The sequence below is a fragment of the Eleutherodactylus coqui genome, chromosome 5 (assembly GCF_035609145.1).
Source record: "Eleutherodactylus coqui strain aEleCoq1 chromosome 5, aEleCoq1.hap1, whole genome shotgun sequence".
Lineage (NCBI taxonomy): Eukaryota > Metazoa > Chordata > Amphibia > Anura > Eleutherodactylidae > Eleutherodactylus > Eleutherodactylus coqui.
This window is the reverse complement of record NC_089841.1, coordinates 265202602-265225079: the sequence shown is the minus strand read 5'-3', so window position 1 is coordinate 265225079 and position 22478 is coordinate 265202602. Positions and strand designations below refer to the sequence as shown.

General features: G+C 44.9%; 1 protein-coding gene across 2 annotated transcripts in view; it reads left to right on the top strand.

The window, feature by feature from the left end:
• Positions 1-22478, top strand: part of SSBP4 (single stranded DNA binding protein 4) — a 398281-nt gene that overhangs the window by 286558 nt on the left and 89245 nt on the right. For both annotated transcript variants that reach the window (XM_066604633.1, XM_066604632.1), the window contains exon 5: positions 17199-17288. In XM_066604633.1, coding sequence (XP_066460730.1) covers positions 17199-17288 — 90 coding nt within the window. The remainder of the gene's footprint in view (positions 1-17198; positions 17289-22478) is intronic.

Below are 22478 nucleotides of genomic sequence, written 5' to 3'. Positions count from 1 at the left end.
TTAGCATATGACACATCTTACAACGTCTGAATAAACAGAGTTGGAAGCGACGAGCTCCGCGACGTCTTGCTTTTCCTTCTCTCGGTTAATTCTAAAATATTTTCCTCATGTATTTAATCACCTTTACTCTCTGCGTTTTATTAATTCCCACAAACTATATGCTGTGTGATTGACGGGCGGCCGGCTTGAACGAAACGCTCGGAAAAGCCAGCCGGGGCCATGGTCTCCATAGCAACCGGTGGTGTGAAGCGGGCGCGCCGTTCTGCAAACGAGTCTCTAGACACTGATTAACCCCTCCAGCACTTATTCTATGCCATCCTTCGAGAATAGTGTTATCCTTCTTCTGAAACACTTGTATTATCTCCAAATAATCATAATGACAGTGTCTGCTCCGCTTTGTATCGCCAGCATCATGATATACATGCTTTGTACTAACTTGCTGCCCCAAGAGCTTATAATCTAATTTTGAACTTGTGTTAAAACAGCATACAAATACGTTAGAGAGACATTAGTTGTCGATGATTAACTTTACAGGCAGTTTACCTATTATTCTTTGTGGTTCTTTTTAAATCAGATTTTATCTAAAAAGGAGGTTTCTGTAGATCCTTGCTGATTCTGGTTATTGAAGACTCAGTGGGAGACGTCTGCCAAGGCATTAAAAGTGAATGTTATTTGCAATATAATAATCCTGAACGGGAGCTCCTGATTGATCGGCATTCTTGGCTGGCTACAAGAAAACAAAACATCTAGTATTGACTTAAAATGTACAAAATCTACCTACCATTGTGTCTCAAGGTAAGTATGATTGTACAATATGTGTAACATCTCTGATATTAATTAGATTCTTGTTCTCTTCTGTACAGAAGTAGGAATACCAGGTAGCCAAACCCTACTTGATCCCTCCCAGATGGTAGGAACTGATTGATTGTCTGTTGGCTATTATAACAAGTTGGGTGCAGCCAACATACCTGGCGGACACTCCCGAGGGTCACATCTTTAATAATGTCACTTTAATGCACTGATTCTAACCTATCAGTCTAGGTCAGGGTCTTCACAAGCAAACCATGCCTTGGGCTTCAATATTGGTCAGGGTCCATGAGAAAAGACAGGTAGCTTTCTTATGTACCAGAGTCAACCAAGCTACCTCTTCACCAGCCACAATTCTCTCATTAGTAGCCACAGAGCTTCCAATACCTGCCAAACTGTTCTCACTAGCAGCCACAAGTCCCAACAGAACTGGAACTTCAATGTGATCTATTATAGAAACTTGTTGCATTGGGTAGAGTATGTCGCAGTTTGGGGTTTTTTTGCACTCTCATTTTGCTGTGTGTGAGAGGCACCATTGCCAGTAATGTAAAGTTAGCTACCATGTATTACGCGTGCATATCCCGCATGTGTAAAACTCGGTAAAAAAACACTAGTGTGAGAGTGGCCTTATTACTCTGTTAAAGATCCAGCTCTAGTATTGGAGAAAAGCAACCTAGTCTAGGGGTATACAACTACCTGGGCTGCTGTAATCACAGGGCAACCCTGGCAACAGGCCTACAGACAGTGGCGCCATTTTCAATGTCTTTGCATCTTCTGGATGTTATCACTGTTAGTAATCACAAAATGGTTCATTAACTTGGGAGTGGGAATATTTCTAGTATGTGGAACACAAAGGTTACAATATTACTGCTGTGGAGCACTAAGGGGAGCGCTGTTACATTGTGGTTCTAAGGGGGACAATATTACTGTGTGGAGTGCAAAGGGGGACTTTTTGACTTTATTATTTTGAGGGTACAATCTTTCTGGCACTATTATTTTAGGGTCACTGAGTGGCATTATTATATATTTCTGAAGTATGGTATTTGGAGGCACTTTGCAACACAATAAGTACAGTCATGGAATAACAATAAACACAGTATTGAGAATTGCAGTAGGATGGGGGGTTGTATAGAGGACAGGGACTAGGTGGAGCAAATGCTGGAAAGCAAGGAGCTAAAAGTGTCTGGGCAGCAAACTCTACAGAGACAAGTAATGACTGGAACAACTCATCATGGTAGTCTGGGCCAGATGGAGAAAAGTGAACAACTCCAATCAGAGAAAACATCATCCAGGAGTCAAACCTTTCTCATTAATGTGTCCAGAAAATGTCCCTAAATAGCTGGGGACCGTGTTACAGGTTTGGCATTGGGGCCCAGAAGCTTCAAGTTACACCTCTGCGTTAAGGGGTTAAGAGAAGTTGCGGGACCCCAAAATAACCTTTTGCACTCAGGACCCATCAGCCTTTAGCTACGTCCCCGGTGGTAGAATATTGGTAAATTGTAACTATAACAATCACCTTCGATCCTTATTTCACTGTCAGTGGTTTTGAATCCTCAATTCACCTTTTCTGTATTTCCTTTTTACGATCAACTATATATTTTCTGTACATTATACAATAGAAAACATATTTTTCATGAAAGTGATATAAGTTACATTTACATCATCTGCCATAGATTGTGATTCACTTAGGATAGGTTGCAAGTGTCAAGGGAATTCTGCAACAGAAACAGCAGGGGCTGCTGGAGAGATTACACATAAACTCCAGAGCCGAAGGTGGAGGAGGCAGCCGGGAGGGTGTGTGGGAGTTGGACACAAGGATACAGAAAGACCAGAATATAGTGCATTCTGCTAGTGTGAGGCTACCCTTATATCTTGTATGTCAAGCATTCACCATTGTGGTTGGGGGGCCTGACTTTTGAACACCCCCCCCCCTCCCCATTTTGCTCTGTCACTTCCAGTTGTGTTTTTCATGCTAGAAGCTATTATAAATGAGTTGGTGCGCGGGAGCTGAGAGGACGAGCCTTAGGCTGGCTGCACACGGCAGCTGGCCTAAGGCTTGTTCTTCCCAAATATTTGTTCTTCCCCCAACATTACAGATGCATAAATAGGGTTGCTTACATTCTGATGACCATAACTACATGCTACCACGTGCACTTAGAAGTCTTCCCCTTACCTGCTGTCAAAAATATATAAATGGGACATTCCCCCTTGTTTGGATCTTTTTAAAATGCTCATCCCTCATATGGTTCCTAAACCTCTTCGGGTCAAGGAACCCTAAACCAGTAAGAGATCCCCCTTCAGCAGCCTAATCTGTTCACAAGTCTCCGTTTTGTGACTCGTGTGACAATGTGTTCTCCTGTTGTCACCTCTGTGTGCCATGCTTGATCACCATTGCCAAGTGACATCTCCTTCCTCTTATATGGACAACACCTAAAACGCCTGCAACTTACTGGGCCTTTACCAGAACCTTAGACCTTTTCACCAGAGCCCCAAATGACCTCAGACCTCAAAATTAATGGAGCTGCTCGGTGCATGCACACATTCTCCTCTTTCATTATATGCAATGGAGAGAAGTCCTATCAATACACCAAATAGGAAGACAATGAGCGAACAGAGAGGCGGACGATTATAAAAGCCACCCCCTGGACTCAGCGGCCCCTCTGCTATTGGCTTTAGTTTATGGGGCTTCTACGACACACAGGTTCCCCTTAAGGTTCTTGCAAAACACTGTAAGAAATGCATTTCCAAAGTTACAGCTTTTGTGTATATTCATTCCAATATGGCGGTTATTGAAAAACAAACACTTGAATCAGAGATGAAAAGGCTGGCCTCCAAGCAAATCGTGTTTGTATGGCCATATGTAATACTCCTGACACGGTCCCCATAGAAGCTGAACTTACCTCTGTAGCCCGTTTTGCTCTTCACTCTTTTCCTTTAGCATAATTAAAGCATTGTCTGTAATGGATTTCCGCCATTACTAATCGGTGGTTTTCTCGCCGTCACAACTTCAGAGTGTGTTTCCGACGTTCTACCCATAGGTGTGGCTGCGGAGGACTAGAAGGTCACCTTCTTACTCATCTAATGCTTCTCTCTGACCTGTTCGAGACCTCCGTCTTCACTCGTAATTGGAATTATGTCTCAGGAAATTCTTTACGGCCGTAAAAGACACGTCTTAATATATTGACATTATATAAACCCAATTCATTTGTCTACTGAGCTTACCTGATATTCGCTGGCTCAGGTGAATGCTAGTTCAACACACTATAATTCCACCGACTATTTAAGCACTTCCTCAAGGTCATTGCAAGGCTGTTTATCTGATGAGTGGGGACCATGCTGCCTATCAGAAGGTATTTGTGGATCTGCTCTCCACCCTTGTTGCCGTGTATACTTGTATTTGATTCAGGAAGATTCTGATCATCGCATTCTTCTTATTATATCAGTAGATGCTAAAATGGTTATTCTTCTCCCAAACACAGATGTGTCCCAGCGAGTACTGAGGAGGGGTCTGCCGACCTCCAAACTCATATATATGCTGCTTTTTTTTTGTAATTCTCAATCTCATGTGATATATGTCCATATATGCGATTATAGGTCGTGCTTCCTATATAATAATATTTTAATCATTTTAGTATTTATTGGCTAAACATTTACCCAGTTGGGTATGACGGTGCTTGGGGTCGGCCGCACCTCCTCTGTGTAAGGATTTTTCCCTTTATTCAAAAAGTTTAGCTCAGCACTAGAGATGAGCGAACGTGCTCGGCCACACCCCTTTTTTGCCCGAATACCGCGATTTTCGAGTACTTCCGTACTCGGGCGAAAAAATTCGGGGGTCGCCGTGGCGGCGCGGGGGGTTGCAGCGGGGAGTGGGGGGGAGAGGGAGAGAGAGAGGGCTCCCCCCTGTTCCCTGCTGCTACCCCCCGCACCGCCACGCCTGTCCCCGGCCCCCGGCGCACCCGAGTGCTTTTCACCCGAGTAGTGAAGTGCTCGAAAATCGCGGTGCTCGATTGCGAAATCGCCCTTACCGAGTACGTTCGCTCATCTCTACTCAGCACCCTTCAAAAAAGGGAGCATTGTCCTCAATTTTTTGCTGGGTTTGCTCCAGCATTCTTTTACTATTCTGCTCATCGGTGGATTACCTGTTCAGTTGCAATATACCTTTTTGTTTTAAGCCTTTCCAATCCAATTTGTATCCTGGTTTTCCTAGGGGGCTTACCCTTTTTCTGCTGTTATACAACGGCGCTATCTGCTGGCTAAAACCAGTATTGCATGAGGTGACACGTTGGATAGGCTCAGACAGCAGAGAGGCTGGCAATATACAGTATGAGAACCCCGACGGACGTCTTCTAACATCGGAGCTGTACAGCCTTAAATCATAATGTCTTCAGACGTCAGACAATGGATTAGAAAGGGTTAAAGTTACTTTTTCTTTTTTTATTGCAGTCACTGTATTGACTTAAAGTGCTGCTGGATAATCTTTTCTTCCAGTTTAACACTGATTTTTACATGGAATGTAGTTTCTTATTCTTTCAATATTCTGGATTGATTAGAGAATTTTCGATTTCTTAGACTTTCCCAGGATCCTCTATGCCAGCAGGGGTGTCAAACTTCTTTTCACCGAGGGCCACATCAGCCTTATGGCTGCCTTCAAAGGGCTGATTGTAATTGTATGGTAAGGGCTCGTTCACATGAAGGTATTTGCACAGCGTATTACACAAGCAATACGCAATGAAGAGATCCCACTGATCCCAATGGCTTCATTCACAAGAGCATTGTTTTTCATGCCATGTACAATTTTACATTTTGTAATATTATTATGCCCCCCAATAGGCCATTGAAGTGAATGCATGGGCACAAATACGCAGGGACTATGCCGAAATCACTGTATTTGCGTACCATTTAATGAGTCTTTCTGCATTCTTTTTTGCATACACAGCGCACTTGCACAACCGAAATGCGCCTACGCCAGCCCTAATAGTGATGACTATAGTGGCCGCAGTAGTAACAGGGACCCTCATACTGGCCTAAATAGTAACTTGCGTGATCCCAAAAAGAGGGGATCAGAAGATGCATCCAAGGCCATGATTCCCCCACTTCATAGTTAGATGGGGTGATGTTTAAGTGATGTGTAGATTCCAGACTAACGGAAGAGTTATGTTTCTTATATTTTCGCACTCAACATAGATTTTTAAGTATGGAAATTCAATTCCATGAAGAATTTCTGTTGGTTTTAGCACCAGCTTTAAAGAGGCTGAGTACATTTTTTTTAACCAGCTGGCCATGCATAAAAACAGTAAAATAGCCTTTACTCACCCATCCCGAATTCCTGCCGCTCCAGCACCACATCTGCTGTTCTCCTCGTTGGTGATTGGCTGGAGTCAGTCTGTAACTTTCCTGCCGCTCCAGTGCAGCAGCTACAATTCTCCCCACTGGTGCCAAGGCCTGTGATTGGCTGAGGTCAGCTTGTGAGCTTCTGCAGTCTGGAAGATCAGCGCTAAAGAGACCGCAAGATGTGGCGCTGGAGCTGTGGGTATTCATAAAGCACTATATAATGGAGTCCCCTAGATGCATAGCCTAACGTTGTGTCAGTACTAGAGATGAGCGAACGTACTCGGTAACGGCGATTTCGCAATCGAGCACCGCGATTTTCGAGTACTTCACTACTCGGGTGAAAAGTACTCGGGTGCGCCGGGGGGCGGGGAGAGGCGTGGCGGCGTGGGGGGTAGCAGCGGGGAACAGGGGGGAGCCCTCTCTCTCTCCCTCTCCCCCCCACTCCCCGCTGCAACCCCCCGCGCCGCCACGGCGACCCCCAAATTTTTTCGCCCGAGTACGGAAGTACTCGAAAATCGCGGTATTCGGGCGAAAAAGGGGCGTGGCCGAGCACGTTCGCTCATCTCTAGTCAGTACGCATCCAATAGAGTTAATAGTCTGTATAAATCCAACCCCAAAAACTAAACCAAGTCATCTTCTAGATATGATACCTTTTAATGGCCAACAAAAATACATGATATTATAGCAGCTTTCAAACCTCTCAGGGTTCTTCCTCAGGCTTGATGGAGTAGATCCGAAGAGGTGTGTGTATATACACATACTTAGGAAAAGGCACAGGCATGGTGTGATTAATTTGTATTTAAAACAATACCAGAACAGAATGAGAAGAGTAAATACTTAATTAGTCTACTGATAGGGATATGAGAGTTTTATGGTCTAGGCCCATACACTCACAGCAAGTTCTTGTGGAGCCCAAACATGGCTGTGTGCATATGAGGCCTGACAGTTCCTGGTGTCCTCTCACACTTAATTGCTCTTCCCTGGAAACAAATTTACAGCTTCAGTCCCTTTTTTCCAAAAAACATTTTATTTTTGTGAACTAATGTATTTAACGGGGTTGTCCCGCGAAAGCAAGTGGGTCTATACACTTCTGTATGGCCATATTAATGCACTTTGTAATATACATTGTGCATTAATTATGAGCCATACAGAAGTTATTCACTTACCTGCTCCGTTGCTAGCGTCCCCGTCTCCATGGTGCCGTCTAATTTCAGCGTCTAATCGCCTGATTAGACGCGCTTGCGCAGTCCGGTCTTCTCCCTTCCGAATGGGGCCGCTCGTGCCGGAGAGCTGCTCCTTGTAGCTCCGCCACCGTCACGTGTGCCGATTCCAGCCAATCAGGAGGCTGGAATCGGCAATGGAGCGCACAGAGCCCACGGTGCACCATGGGAGAAGACCCGCGGTGCATCGTGGGTGAAGATCCCGGCGGCCATCTTACTAAGGTAAGTAAGAAGTTGCCGGAGCGCGGGGATTCGGGTAAGTACTGGACGTTTTTTTTTTTTTATAACATGCATCGGGTTTGTCTCGCGCCGAACGGGGGGGGGCTATTGAAAAAAAAAAAAACCCGTTTCGGCGCGGGACAACCCCTTTAATGCCCCTTTAGGCTCAGTGAATGTGTTTCTTTTCTGTTATACCTTTCCTCTCTTTGGGATCTTTCACATGGAATAGAATTATGGCGCAGGACGCAGCCAAATCCGCCGCTGCGGAATTCTACACAAAATCTGCAGGTCCAACTGCAGACTTTCATGCAGAATTGGGGGCAGGTTTTTGGTGCAGAATTTACCATGGATTGTGGTGTGTTGCGGTATATTCAGGCCCATGTGAATGGCCCCTTTGGGCTCTACTCATTGCCCTTAAAAATGTATTAAAAAGGACCACAAACTGCCTTGAATGAACCCGAATAAGTTTGTCCAAGTCGATGGGGACTTGAACTTTAGTTGTATATTGTGAGCAATGTTTCATGGAAATTTGTACCTATCCCAGTGCGTGCGTGCGTGTGTGTGTGTATATACTGTATATACTATTGGTCTGTGACTATGGAACATTTCGTTAAAAAAAAGTGTAGTTCGGATCTAAAATGGATTTAGAAATAAAAAAAAAAGGAAAATGAAATATACGAAAAAAATCTATTGGTCCCAAAATAAAGAGGTGCAGCTGCTTCATTTCTTAGCTCTTTCAGCCCCCTACGAAGCAGAGGGGATCGCTCAGCTCCCACTAGAACCTGTTCTGTGCAGTCTATATAAGAAAGGGGCTGCTCTCTCTCTCCCTCAGGATAAGCTGTTCCCCACATATCCTTGCAGTGCGCCTAGGCGTAGGCACACCCAACTGAAGCCGCGTCTGCTGTAACTCCTTACATGCCTGGTTTTCATTAACCATATTGGAAACAGATCTTGGCAGTATGTTTTCCGCCAGCCATCGCTTCAAATAAATCTCCATTTGTGAGCCAAGTAAAGTTTGTCTTTAGCAGGACCATAAAAGTTCAAGGGACAACATAAAATGCGTAAAAAAGACAGACGTTAACCCTACTGATACCGGCTCACAGATAGCGATGCATGGAAGAGATATGCTCATGCTATATGGATATAGCAGTTGTATCTTTACTTGTGGCGTTGTCCTTGTGTTGGTTTCACAGGCAGCACTTTTGTTAAACCTGTGGGATTAGCGCAGTCCAGTGTAGCCGCCATGTTAGTGTCTTGTTTCGGCACTTTTCCATAGAAGCGATTCTAGGAGCATCTGATTTTGTGGCAGAATTATCATTACAAAATTGCACATATAACATGGAGGCCAAAGCATTCTTCCATAAGGATGTCAGCAAATGTGGTTGAAATGAACCAGACTAGGGCCAGGCTCACACGAGTGTATCCCGCAGCATGTGGGCTGTGATGTATACCTGCTTGGGGCGCCGCCAGTACACAATGACATTGCATAGGGGCTGCAAGACGCCCATCGCCATGTGCTATCTTGGCATGTGTGCATGCATAATACGTGCCAAGATAGTACATACATGCGTAATATAGACAATTCATATAAGCAGCAACATGGCGAGTTTGCTATGGCGTATTCCGTAATGATCCTACGCTCATGGGAGACGGCTCTAAGCGATACAAAAGGTTGATGATTTTAGTCATTGTGCTGGCATTGATTGTACAACCAACCAGAGGCTAAGCTGGCAGCAATCTCCACACAGTTTAGATTTGTCTTCCTCTGAATAGTAGAGTTTGTAGAAGGATGACCCTGATGAACGCGGCTCTCGCTGACCACCAGAATAATCTGTCTGACTGCATTCATCTTTCTTTAGGGACCTGCCGAGCTTTCCTGACTCCTGATTGAGTACAATGTATATACAGAGGTGGTCTGGCACGTCTTCTTATATGTAGATACACCATTATAGCTCCTTATTTACATCTTCTCTCCTTCAGCACAGACACAATTATTATTCTTAAGCTATGAGAAAGACTGGACGATCAGAACCGTAACCTTTCCGTGTTTGGTACTGAAGTGATGGGATGGGGTCGCCAACAGGGTCCTGCAGAACATGCCGATTGTGGATCTTCGGTCCACTGTGAACAAAATCCCACTCCTTGTTATCACCAGTCAAGTCATTTAGGGGACACATCTTTATTTCATAACGTGTAGATCATTTATTGTATTTAGAAGAATTGTTACATCTGTGGCCGGCGTATTTTTCCACTTTTCTTCTATATTCCCTACATTATTTAGTACTGACCCTGATCTAGCTTAAGAAAGCTGCATTTATCCAGACTAGTCGTCAACTCTGCTCCTAATTCCCCCCTCACTGGCTTGTGTTCCTCTTTCCCTTCCCCCCTCTCCTCTTCTCCACCACCTCACCCGGTGGCGCTCCCCCTCTCTCTGCCGAATCTCAGCTCATTGATATGCAGGAGGCTTTGCTGAGCAAGGTACTTTTCTCCCTTGGCCGATGCGTTGTGGAAGCAGAGAAGGAGGTGATAGAGGAGCAATGACGGCAGTCAGGCAATATCTGAATTTTAAGCAGCTTAACCCTTATATTCTCAGCAGTTCTTGAAAACACCAAACTTAATTCCCACCTCGTATTATGACATATTCATACAATTGCAGAATGGACTGCATTCTCTGCTTGACTCCTGGGCATTGCCAACTCTCACCTGTGGTAATAAGCGGCACACATCACTATTGCCCTTTCCGTGAATTAGACGTTTAGGAAGGCAAGTCTTCCTTGTAGTCCTACAAAATGTGTCATGAAGCCGCTATTCCATCCCTTGTTGTTCGCCGTAAAGAATTGGGTATAGATTTAATTAAAAAAGTCTAATGACGAATGAAGGGAAATTCACTTGGCGCAATTCTATTCATAACTATGGCACGTGCTACAATCCGACTGAGGGGAGTTGATCATCAGGAGAGTTTGTGATGCGACTTTTCTGGCAGCTTTTTTTCCTTCTCTAGTTTAGTTTGAAGTGTGACAAATTTACAAATGTTTTACAATGTTGATACATTTGTTGCATCCTTCAATATGTCTAGAGATATTGAATTCCTTTGTACACCACCCAGATATTGGAGTGAGATTGTGACCAATTGTGAAACTTTTTTAAAAAGTTGCAGTTCTTATGCAACTGTACGCTAATGGAGTGCGGGGTGTGACATCTTTCTTTAGCGCAAATCAATAGTAAATTTGTCTAAATTGATTTTCACCCAAAAAGTTGCAACCTAAGCCAGAATTCTGTCTGAAGACTCGTAAGAAATGTGCCCCAATGCATTCATTGGACATGGCACACAACAAATTGATAAATCTTCTCCAATAGGTAGCCTCTTGCCGTCTCACATTGGCTCTTGCCTTCATCACATCCTGCAGTAATAAATTCTACTTTATAGAAACATTACGGAGGTTTACTAAACTAAATCTGCCAGAATCCTCCTTCAATTTGCACCAAAAAAAATTGCTTATGCCTTTTACTACATTTATTATGTATTTTAGACGCAATTTCTGTGTTTTACTTCGACAAATTTTTATGGATCGTTAGAAAAGCGGCATGTCTTCACAAAAATGGGGCAGGACTTAAATGCAGCACAGTCTCCCAAAATTCTCTAAAGATGTGCTACAGTTATCATCCAACATGAGCCGCTGTGCTTGAATTCATTGGGAGATGTGCCTGCAATACCAACCTGGACCACTGCAGTACGGACAGTACCATTTGCTTCCTGCTCTGTCCTTCTTGACAGCGGTGCTGGGAATCAGTTGACCGGCAGGGATCCCAAGCAGTTTACCCTTGATGATCATCTACTGAGGATAGGTCATCAATAGAAAACATCCCCAAAGTCCTGGACAAGCCGCTTAAATCATAAGTTTAAACTCCTGACATTCAGTAGAGTAATGTTCTGAATATTTATCACTGCCTCCTAAATGATATCAAAATTGTAAATACACCAATCCCTACAAACTAAAGCCCCCTAAAAACCCCAATTTATGAATACATTTGGTTTTTAGGGGTTTTTATCCTGTGTGAATTTACCAATGTCACTGAGAGATCCTTCAGTCGGTCTCCTATGGCATGTCGATGATCCATATACAGATGATGACCAGGGTGAAGTCATTGCCAGTGACAATTCGGAGGCACAAGATTTTGCAAGGTTCCTGGATCTCTTATACAATGAGTCTAGAATTCTGGCAGAGGGCTCTTGTAGAAAGTAGTCTAGTGTGAGTACACCATATGCCATGTGACCTGCCCGCTTCGGAGGCCAGCAACTTTCACACTGAAGGAAGTGCAGAGTTTTAAATGATAGTGCTCGCTGTTCAGGGAATGTGATTTCTGTGCCAAGTTTGATAAACGGTTGGAAGTCGATTGTTGTCATAGTAACAAGACACAACTTTGGTTAAACACTTCCGCCCTTCAGCAGTTAGGATTGGGCCAAACGGTTTCCCCTGGAGAGGATGTCTTCAGCTGAAAGATATGCTTAAATAAAATATCCTGTCTCACTCTGCATTAACCCTTCAATTACCGGAATCAGCCACCTGGAATTGATGTTATTAAGCCAATTTTTGAGTGATGTTTGTGATAGCGAGTAATTGGCAGCCTGCGAGGACCTGCTGAAGGTGCCATGTAGCCAATACATGACTGAAGAATCCAGCTATTAGTCAGTTACCTGATCACTTCTAGATACTTATACATTTACCTAAAGCTAAGCTACATATGGAAGTCCATGATTGTAAATACCCGTATCGGTGAGGTTCTAGTGCAGCAGTCATTGAGGCTGAAAAGAATGTATAGGGAGAGTTTTTTGTCAAGTTTTTGGACTAGAAACGTCGTTATTATAAAGTTGTTGGAAAGGTTACCGTTTCCTACCTGGGAATACTCTACAGAGTACATTGCATAGTACTTCCCTAAAGTATTGTAGTAGTATGGAGTAGTATGGAGTCGGGAAGGAATTTTTCCCCCAAAAGGGCTAATTGGCTTGTGGCCTTGGGTTTTTTTGCCTTCCTCTGGATCAACACAGTAGGATAGACAGGCTGGACTAGATGGACATTGTCTTCATTCAGCCTTACATACTATGTTACTATATTGTTAGTATTGTGACTGTTCCACGTTTTTTTCTTTGTCTGTATTTTTTTGAGAAATGTATATAATTTACAACATTTAATATCGGTCCTCCTTGTTAGTTTTACGTAAAGAACGTTTAGCAGCTTGTTTCCAAATAAGCTGCAACACTTCATCAGATAAAGTCTCCAGCAAATATTCTTCCCACTTTACCATATAGCCGAACAAGGGTCTCTGAGGAAGGGCTAATTAAGATTTTATGTATAGCAGAGCTAAGGCCTCTGGTAGAGACAGAAAATCTACATAAACTCTCAAAGGGGGAACAGCAAGAGGCCTGGGCTCCCCCAAACAAAGATGTTACAAAATGCCAGAATTGGAAAAAGTGATATTGACTATATGAAGGCAGTTTGTATATCTGGTGAGGGTAGTAGAGACGTAGCTGTGGATATCATGATATTGGCAAACACATACAAGGAGTTTGGACTCCAGGGTTTGATCACAGCAGAGGTAAGGCTAGCTGAGAGGCCTGGGTGAAACAGAAATTATGTCATAGGAGAATTTGAGAACATCAAGTTAAACCTCCACACAGTCTTCGAAACATTCCTCAGCAAGGCCATGGGTCCCAGCTAGAGATGAGCGAACGTACTCGTCCGAGCTTGATACTCGTTCGAGTATTAGCGTGTTCGAGATGCTCGTTACTAGAGGCGAGTACCACGCGATGTTCGAGTTACTTTCACTTTCATCTCTGAGACGTTAGCGCGCTTTTCTGGCCAATAGAAAGACAGGGAAGGCATTACAACTTCCGCCTGCGACGTTCAAGCCCTATACCACCCCCCTGCAGTGAGTGGCTGGCGAGATCAGGTGTCACCCGAGTATATAAATCGGCCCGTCCCGCGGCTCGGCTCAGATGCCTTGTGAGTTAGCTGAGGGAAAGTGCTGGTGCCGGAGCTGCTGTAGGGAGAGTGTTAGTAGTGAGTGTAGGCTTCAAGAACCCCAACGGTCCTTCTTAGGGCCACATCTGACCGTGTGCAGTACTGTGGAGGCTGCTTTTAGCAGTGTTGCACAATTTTTTTTTTTTGTATATTGGCCGTGCAGAGCATTGCGTCCGCAGTCTGCAGTCATTGTACAGAGTATAGGGCCAGTACTGGTGAGGCAGGGAAAGCGATATTCAGGCTATATAGGCAGTGGGCTTTTTCCAAAAAATTGATTGCGGTCATCCCGCCAGAGGGAAACAGTATACATAATATTATACGCTGCCTACAGTATCTATCTGCTGGGGGTAGTAGTCATAATTAATACGCAGCTAAGCGTTACAGCAGGCTTGCACAAAATTGTTTCCTGGATCTGCTGTCTCTGTTACATGATCGCCGTCATCCCGCCAGAGGGAAACAATATACATAATATACGCTGCCTACAGTATCTGTCTGCTGTATCAGCTCGGCATTTAAAAAAAATAGAAGCAAAATACTTAAGGCCTACTACTGGCCTTTGGCCACTTGACTGCTTCTGCGCTGTGAATTCCACTAGCTCAATCATACGCACCTACATCTCACTACAGGCGTGCGCAAAATTGTTTCCTGGCTCTGCTGTGCGTTCCGTACGCGAAGTCAGCCTCCAACCACAGGCCAATAAGCGGCACATTTAATTACAGCGTTCTGTTTCTGCACTACTGTTAATACAGCATGCTGAGGGGTAGGGGTAGGCCTAGAGGACGTGGACGCGGGCGAGAACGCGGGGGCCCAAGTCAGGGTGTGGGCACAGGCCGAGCTCCTGATCCAGGTGTATCGCAGCCGACTGCTGCGGGATTAGGAGAGAGGCACGTTTCTGGCGTCCCCACATTCATCTCACAATTAATGGGTCCACGCGGTAGACCTTTATTAGAAAATGAGCAGTGTGAGCAGGTCCTGTCGTGGATGGCAGAAAGTGCATCCAGCAATCTATCGACCACCCAGAGTTCTGCGCCGTCCACTGCTGCAACTCTGAATCCTCTGGCTGCTGCTCCTCCTTCCTCCCAGCCTCCTCACTCCATTACAATGACATATTCTGAGGAGCAGGCAGACTCCCAGGAACTGTTCCCGGGCCCCTGCCCAGAATGTCCAGCAATGGTTCCTCTCCCACCGGAGGAGTTTGTCGTGACCGATGCCCAACCTTTGGAAAGTTCCCGGGGTCCGGGGGATGAGGCTGGGGACTTCCGGCAACTGTCTCAAGAGCTTTCAGTGGGTGAGGAGGACAATGACGATGAGACACAGTTGTCTATCACTCAGGTAGTAGTAATTATCAGCAGACTAGAACCCTACAATGTCGGGCAGCCAAAGTGAGCATTTCTGAAGGGCTTCTGCACACTGGTGATCGCGATATCGTTGAGCTTTTTAATGTGAATGTCAATAGGACTTTCTAATGTTAAAAACGCATTGCACAAAAATCGCAAAGCACAAACTTGCGATTTTTGTGTGATGCGTTTTTAACATTAGAAAGTCCTATTGACATTCGTGTTAAAAAAAACCGCAGCAATATCGCAATCGCAAGTGTACAGGAGCCCTCATATAATGAATGTTTAAAGGGATTGCAGAAGAATGGAAAAAACATGGCTGCTTTTTCCCAAAACAGCGCCACACTTGTCATGGGTTGTGTCTGGTATTACAGTTCAGCTCCAATGAAGTGAGTGGGAATTAGCTGCAATACCACAAACAACCATTGGATAGGTGTGGTGATGTTTCTAGGAGAAATAAGCCATGCTTTTGTAATCCTGTACAATGCCTTTAAATGGCAGAAGATGGAGCTTCACTTAAAATGTGAGAACAGTTGAGGGCTTTTTATAAGGACTATAGTAGTATTACTAGTAATTATAGCTATGCTACATGGTTCATCCATTATGATCCCCAAACATCACACACACAGCTCTGCTGCATTGTACATCCATTATGATTCCCACATATCACACCCACACACACAGCTCTACTACATCCATCCTGATTTCTACACATTACACAGACAGCACATGACACACACAGCTCTACTACATCCATTTTGACCCCACACATTACACACACAGCACATTACAAACACAGCTTTGCTACATCCATCCTGACCCCACATATGAAACACACAGCACATGACACACACAGCTCTGCTATATCCTGATTCACACGCACACTGCTCTGCTACATGGTACATCCATTATGATCCCTACACATAACACTCACAGCTCTACTACTTCCATCCTGACATCACACAGCTCTACTACATCCATCTTGATCCCCACACATTACACACACAGCTCTGCTACATCCTCTGCTACATCCTGATTCACACACAAACACAGCTCTGCTACATGGTACATCCATTATGATCCCCACACATCAAACCAAGCTGTACTACATCCATCCTGACCCCACACATTACACACACAGCTCTACTTCATCCATCCTGACCCCACGCATCACACACACAGCCCTGCTGCATCCTGATTCCCACACATCATACACAGCCTTCTACATCCTGATTCACACACACACACAGCCCTGCTACATCCACATCCATCCTGATTTCCACTGATCACCAGAATCCTGGATACAGTGATGAGCCCCTGGTCATGTTATTCCTGACTCCACCCACAGAGGTGATCACATGATGGTGACATCATCACAGGTCCTGGTAGCTGCTGTCAGCTTATCCAGTATACAGTATTTTCTACCAAACTGCACAATGGCTCCTTCCACAGCAATGACAACACCGCAGGTCCTTCAGCCCACCAGATCTCTGAGGTGACGGTAGATCGGTGTCCTTTGTCAGGACCGCTGAGATAATAACAGCTTAGTTGTATTCTTATTTTGTTATTTTTGTCGTCCCCTTTTCAAGAGCCCTAACTGTGTAATTTTTCTGTTGATCAGGCTCCGTGTTTTATATATGCTGTAGGGCCTGCAATGACGTCACCAGAGGAAGAGCTATGAAGTCACCAGGGGAGGAGCATCAGAAGCACTCACATACTAACTGGTCGTTAGTAGTTTGATTGCTCTGTAGAAGCAGACATTCATTTGCAGTATTACACATATGCACTGTTGTGGACATAATACTAATAACAGCTAGAATGGTTACAAGTGTCGTCCCCTCTATTTCTTCAAACCTGGCTTACCTTCAGGTGAAAGGAAGACATACTGTAGAGGCAGCTCAGGTGGCTGGTTTGGGGACTGTGGTGAGCATGGATTGGGTGCACGTTTCCCCACGGTCACCAATAACAATGGGCTGAAGAAGCGGTCGGGCTACATGGGTTATCACAAATGCCTCTCCTACAAAGGATAGGGGTGATAGGGCAAAGGGAGAGGCATCAAGCAGAGAAAATTAAAAGGGCTCCACTGTCATTTTGCTGTAGGACCTCCCCTCCTTTTTGTACACCCCTGTTTGGAGTAATGATAAAGTGAGAAGCTTACAGGCCTGAAGGCTTTGGTCATCTGCTATACCTGACGGGCTGTACATAAGATGTCACTGGGTGAGGGACAACATGTTAATGGCACTTTACTTTTCTGTTTGCCACAGAGCGCAGCTGCTGCTCCCAGTCCTGTGATGGGCAACATGCCTCCGAATGACGGGATGCCAGGAGGACCCATGCCCCCAGGCTTCTTTCAGGTAACATCATTTTCTGTGTTCATACTAAAAGGCTTTTAAAATTGTCTTTGAGTCAATATATGCAGTATATGAGATTTCAAAATTGACACATTGGCAGATTGTTTAGAACCACTTTATACCTGGTTACCTGCTCTAAATAAGAACACTAAAAGTGGAAAATGGAAGAATGGAAGAATGAAGTTAGAGTATCACACAAGCATCAGTCCCACAAAGCTGCAGTGTGTAAGGGGACTTCTACATGCAGACTTTGATGCAGATGTGCTGCAAATGTTGCATTTAGCAAATCCACCGTGACAAATCCCCACCAAATGGTACCAATAGTGATGCAGATTGTGGTGAGCGTTTGATGTGGATTTCACCCCTTCAACTGAAGGGGTAATATTCATGGCAAATCTGCACCAAAATCCGCACCATTTGAAGAGAAAGGGTTATGTGATACTGTCATTTTATCCCTCCATGCTGCACTTTAGTAAACCATTTGATGTGGATTTGCTGTGAATTTTTCTACTGCGGAAAATCTTCAGAAAACCTGCCGAGTGTGAACATGTACCCTCCGGCATGTGCCTAGTGACCTACCTAGTCAAGAGACTAGTCCCATAAGCACCTATACAATTCAATGCTCATATAGATTGGTGATCTTAGAATTCCTTGAAGCATATGGTAATTACAGAGTATCACATCAATCCTCATTACTGTCAAACACTCCAGGAGTGGCACCTGATTATGTTGTGACCTTCCTAAAACTGTATCTTGCAGTGATATTAGACGTAAATACTGATGCATGTGGAGAATATTGCGCCTGCGTTATACAAACTGCAAGAGCGGAGCACGCAGCAAAAGAGAAATAGCCACATCGGAAATATCCAATGTTCTGAAAGTTTTATAAACATGTAATAGTAGCAGCAAGTGCATACAAAGTAATAAGGAGGGAGGAGTTCTGTCTTCTTATGGCATATAATCAAGGAGGATTATTACCCCTGTGCTGTAATGGACGGGCTCACTTCCGGAGTCCCGCTTCCCTTCTCTTCTATTAACATGCAATAAACAGGTGCCAATAACCCTTCCCTGTTTGCTTCATACTAGAGTTCATTGAAAGCAAAGCCTTTCCAAAGTGTCCCACAAGTTCCTCTTCATGTAGACTCTGGCTGTGGGAAATTGTGAGGCATGAGCAGTAAATATGGTTGCATATTACCACTTTCCTAGAAGAAGGTGAGCAGTGTAGACATGGCAGGCGAGGCTAACTGACGACTAACCTACTAGTCTCTGTGATGAAGCCTAGTCTCATATCAGTCATTGCATCATGTCACTGATAATTCTCAATGACCAACAACAAAGGCTTAGGCACTAAGGTGCCTTCATTCTTGCTATTGTTGGGGTCTCTGCTCATGGACCACAGCTTATGTTCTTCAATCCTCTGACAATCACTTAGATTATATCAAGGGTTCTTTAAGGTGGACTGAGACGAGGAATCCTAGAATGGTAGAGTTGGAAGGGACCTCCGGGGTCATCAGGGGCTCCAAGGTTATTGAGACCTCCAGGGTCATCAGATCCAACTCCCTGTTCAATGCAGGATTCACTAAATCATCCGAGACAGACATCTGTCCAGTCTCTGAAGACTTCCATGGAAGGAGACTAGTGACGGAGGACTAGATGTCTCTCAAGCAGTAACTTAGAAATGTTAAATAATGGCATTAGGAATGTTGTAATCTTCATCAATTTGATCAAAAGTTATACATTTTTCTCTTTTTTGCTGGGGGATATTAATTAATACACAAACTACTAAGGTTTGTATATTTATATAGGGCTGTCTACCTACTCTTGACCTTGGGCATGGTTGGTGCGTTCCAGAAGGATGATAATAGTGATGTTTACTGCTAGGGCACCTTCTCAGGGCATCCTGCAGGACATCTGCAGTGGTCCACTCCGCACCTAAATGGTGATACTAAACCTTGTGTGACTGTGCCTTTAGTACATATGGCTGGTCGAGATGGACTGTAAATTGCTGGACTGACTTCCATTGCCAATGAAAATGATAACAATTTGTTTTTTTTTTAATTGAAACAAGCCAAGCGCTGCTTTACTGCCTCAAATTCTGTGATCTTCTTGTTTGGCCTCAGGCATAACTGCTTCTGAGTACGATTGCCCTAATCCATGCCAATATCCATATGCCACCCCTTGCAGACAAACCGGTGCCCTTCCTGCAGCTCTCCGCACGCATTGTGGGAATGGGTCTAAGCTGCGATTTGTCTGAAGTTTGTATAAACTCTATAAGTGTATGGCCGGCTTCACACGACCGGATTCCGATTGCGGAATATGCGGTTGGGGTCCACGTGGAGGAACCGCAGCACATCCCATGCATTGAAAGGTATGTACTTTCGCTTTTTCTTTCACACTTGTGGAAACAAATTGCGTATTCCGCAAGTGGTGTAAAAATCGCAGCATGCTGTATTTTGCTGCGGAATCTGCGCGGACGATCTCCATTGAAGTCAATGGAGGCCGTCTTGACCCGCAGACCATCCGCAATTGACATTGTGGATGGGCTGCAGGTACCCGTATCATCACCTAGCGCCGGCATCAGAAACACAAATATAAAAGAAAAAAAATCTATACCGCACATGATCGACAGCGAGCCACAACACAGATTTTGCAGATACGCGGGGTCGCTGGTCGGGGTCACAGCCGGATTCTGCTGCGGGTTCTCACATGCGGGATCCCGTGTGCAACCAGCCTATAGTAATACCAGTAGCTGTTCCTTTACCGCCTCTGTGCACTTTTTATGGCCTCTTGCACAATAAAAAATGGCCTTAAAATGTCTTATATGGCCAACATTTTTTAAATTTTGGCCCTCTAAAATAATGAATGTAGAAATCTATAAATCTGACTACCCTTGGAGGAACACGGCGATTTTGATAAGTTCACATCTACTTTCTATATACCATATTGCAGTATGTCTCTGCTCCTCGGTTCTCGCCCTCCGCTCGTGGCCCGCACTCGCTGTCTGACAGGATCCAAGACAGCTGTATTAAGCTGTGTTTTTTTTTCCCCAGCAAGTGAAGCATTTAAACACTGGCCATGTAGTCTAAATCAAGCAGTGCTAAGCCCTCTTGTATCCCAAAGGGTATATATCAGCGAGCGGGAGACCTCTCCAAACAGGATTATCAGCCAGTGCTTGTCTGAGCTTCACAGGGACAGGAGGCTTGGAGATAGGGAAGACTTTTTTGCTGTCTCCTCTCTGCTGCGTTGCTTTTTATCCTCTTGCCATTACACAGTCGAGGGGTTAATGAGTGCAGCGAAAGGTTAAATGCTAATTCTACAATCTTGAACTTCTACATTATTACTTCAGTCCAATATTTAAACCTCAGACATACTAGACAATTGCTCTTTTTGCTGCTTCTTTGTCTTTTCAGCGCTGGATTACTGTAAGGACATTGTGCTGAGCCCTATAGATGGCACGAACTGCAGCCGTAGACCCCTGATGGATGCGGGGTCTCTCATAGAATCTGGTATTGATATCACTAGCCTGCCAAAAGTTGGGTACAGATCTTGCAGAGATATTCGTACGACTTCCGGCTCAGGTGGCTTGTCGCTGGGATTTTCTAAAAGTTCACCCAGTTCTGTTAAAGAATAAAGGCAGGGTCGTGTGTCGTCCTCCCCCCCCCCCCCCACCCCTCCGTCCGCTCCCCCAAAGATTCAGCCTGTGGTGCTCCCGGTCTTGGTGTAGGTACAGCTACCACCTGAATGCTGCAGAGGCCACAGTAGTCACGTGCCGTTCTCCTGGCATCACCGGAAGGCATGATACCAGGACAGCCGACCCCAACTGGCTGCAGTGATCAGGTGGTGAACAAAGCCCCAGGGGTACTCAGGGCAGTAGTGCTGGGTCACTTGGAGGGAGGATGGGTAAATAACGCTGCTTTTATTATTTTTACAGATTCCGATCCATTTTTAATATTTGCTTCACACCCAACGTCCCCTTTTAGGTGTCAATCCAATGTTACTCTCTCCCCCAATCCTCTAAGATGCATGGAGAGACACAACTGCACGCCGAGCGGTATTGTTACCAAAAACCTCTCTGATACCCAGCGAATCCCACCTATGACTTAGAATTGGACCTGTGGGCAAAGTACATTGGGCCAATCATGGTTGCTTCTGCAAATGTACCGCAGAGCACGCAATCCCATCCCTGATTGGAGGATTAGCAGGAAGAATGACCTTGTATTGGCACTTTACTGTATACTCTGCATGTCACCTTGCAGCTGGGACATATAGGATGGCACACCGGGTCAGCGGGCAGCATTCTTACCTTGCTCTGCTGCCCTCCTGGATTAGGATTTGTTTCCCCTGCATTGACTGATTTTTTTTCCCATGCTTCGTAAAAATACTGCCAGTGTGTTTTCGGGGAATTAGGGGACGAGGGCTGATGTGGCTAGCACTGTGAAATATGCCACAACGCCTCTGCTATTAGCCCGTACACAACACCCCGGACATTCATTTTAGCACACGGCTACTTTTCTGCTACATTTAACTGCATTATTGTGAAGCTGCAATTTCATAAATAATTCACCACATGTAGAATTTATCATATCCGTGCCGGTTCAGCCTGTATGACCTTGTTATGTAGATGTTGGTGTGTGCATACATGTACACCGCCTGTCCCTCTATGAGTACCTGGGCCTCTTCTTCCGGCTTATTTCTTTTTTCCACTCCAGTCGGCGGTGCAGCTGGCCATAAATCTCAGCTGCGAGGATGAAGGGGGTCGGGGATGGAGGGGGTCGAGGATGGAGAGGGTTGTTGCCCCCCCTTCCACGGTGTTCGCTCGGATTTCTCTCTCTCTCTACACACAAAAAATCTCTAATTGTTAACAGCTTCTGAAGCAGTCGGGAAGAAGAATGAGGGACGGCTCTGGAAAACAGTGGTTCCTCAGGAAGTTCTTGAAGGGGCCTCAGGCAATGCTCAGAACCGCTGGCTACTCGGAAAATGCTGCTTGAGGGATAAGCTTCTCCAGAGAAGAATATGGAGACTCGGGGCAAATAGGCATGCGTGGCATAGGACCATGGGCATAGACATGTGGGAGGGCTTTTATACAGTCAGTCAAACCTACAAGAATCTTGGGGCTACCGTAGCTTCAACTCAGGCCACCCAACAAGTTCCCAATGCAGAGACTATTCTATAGGCCAGTTTACAATGCAGCAA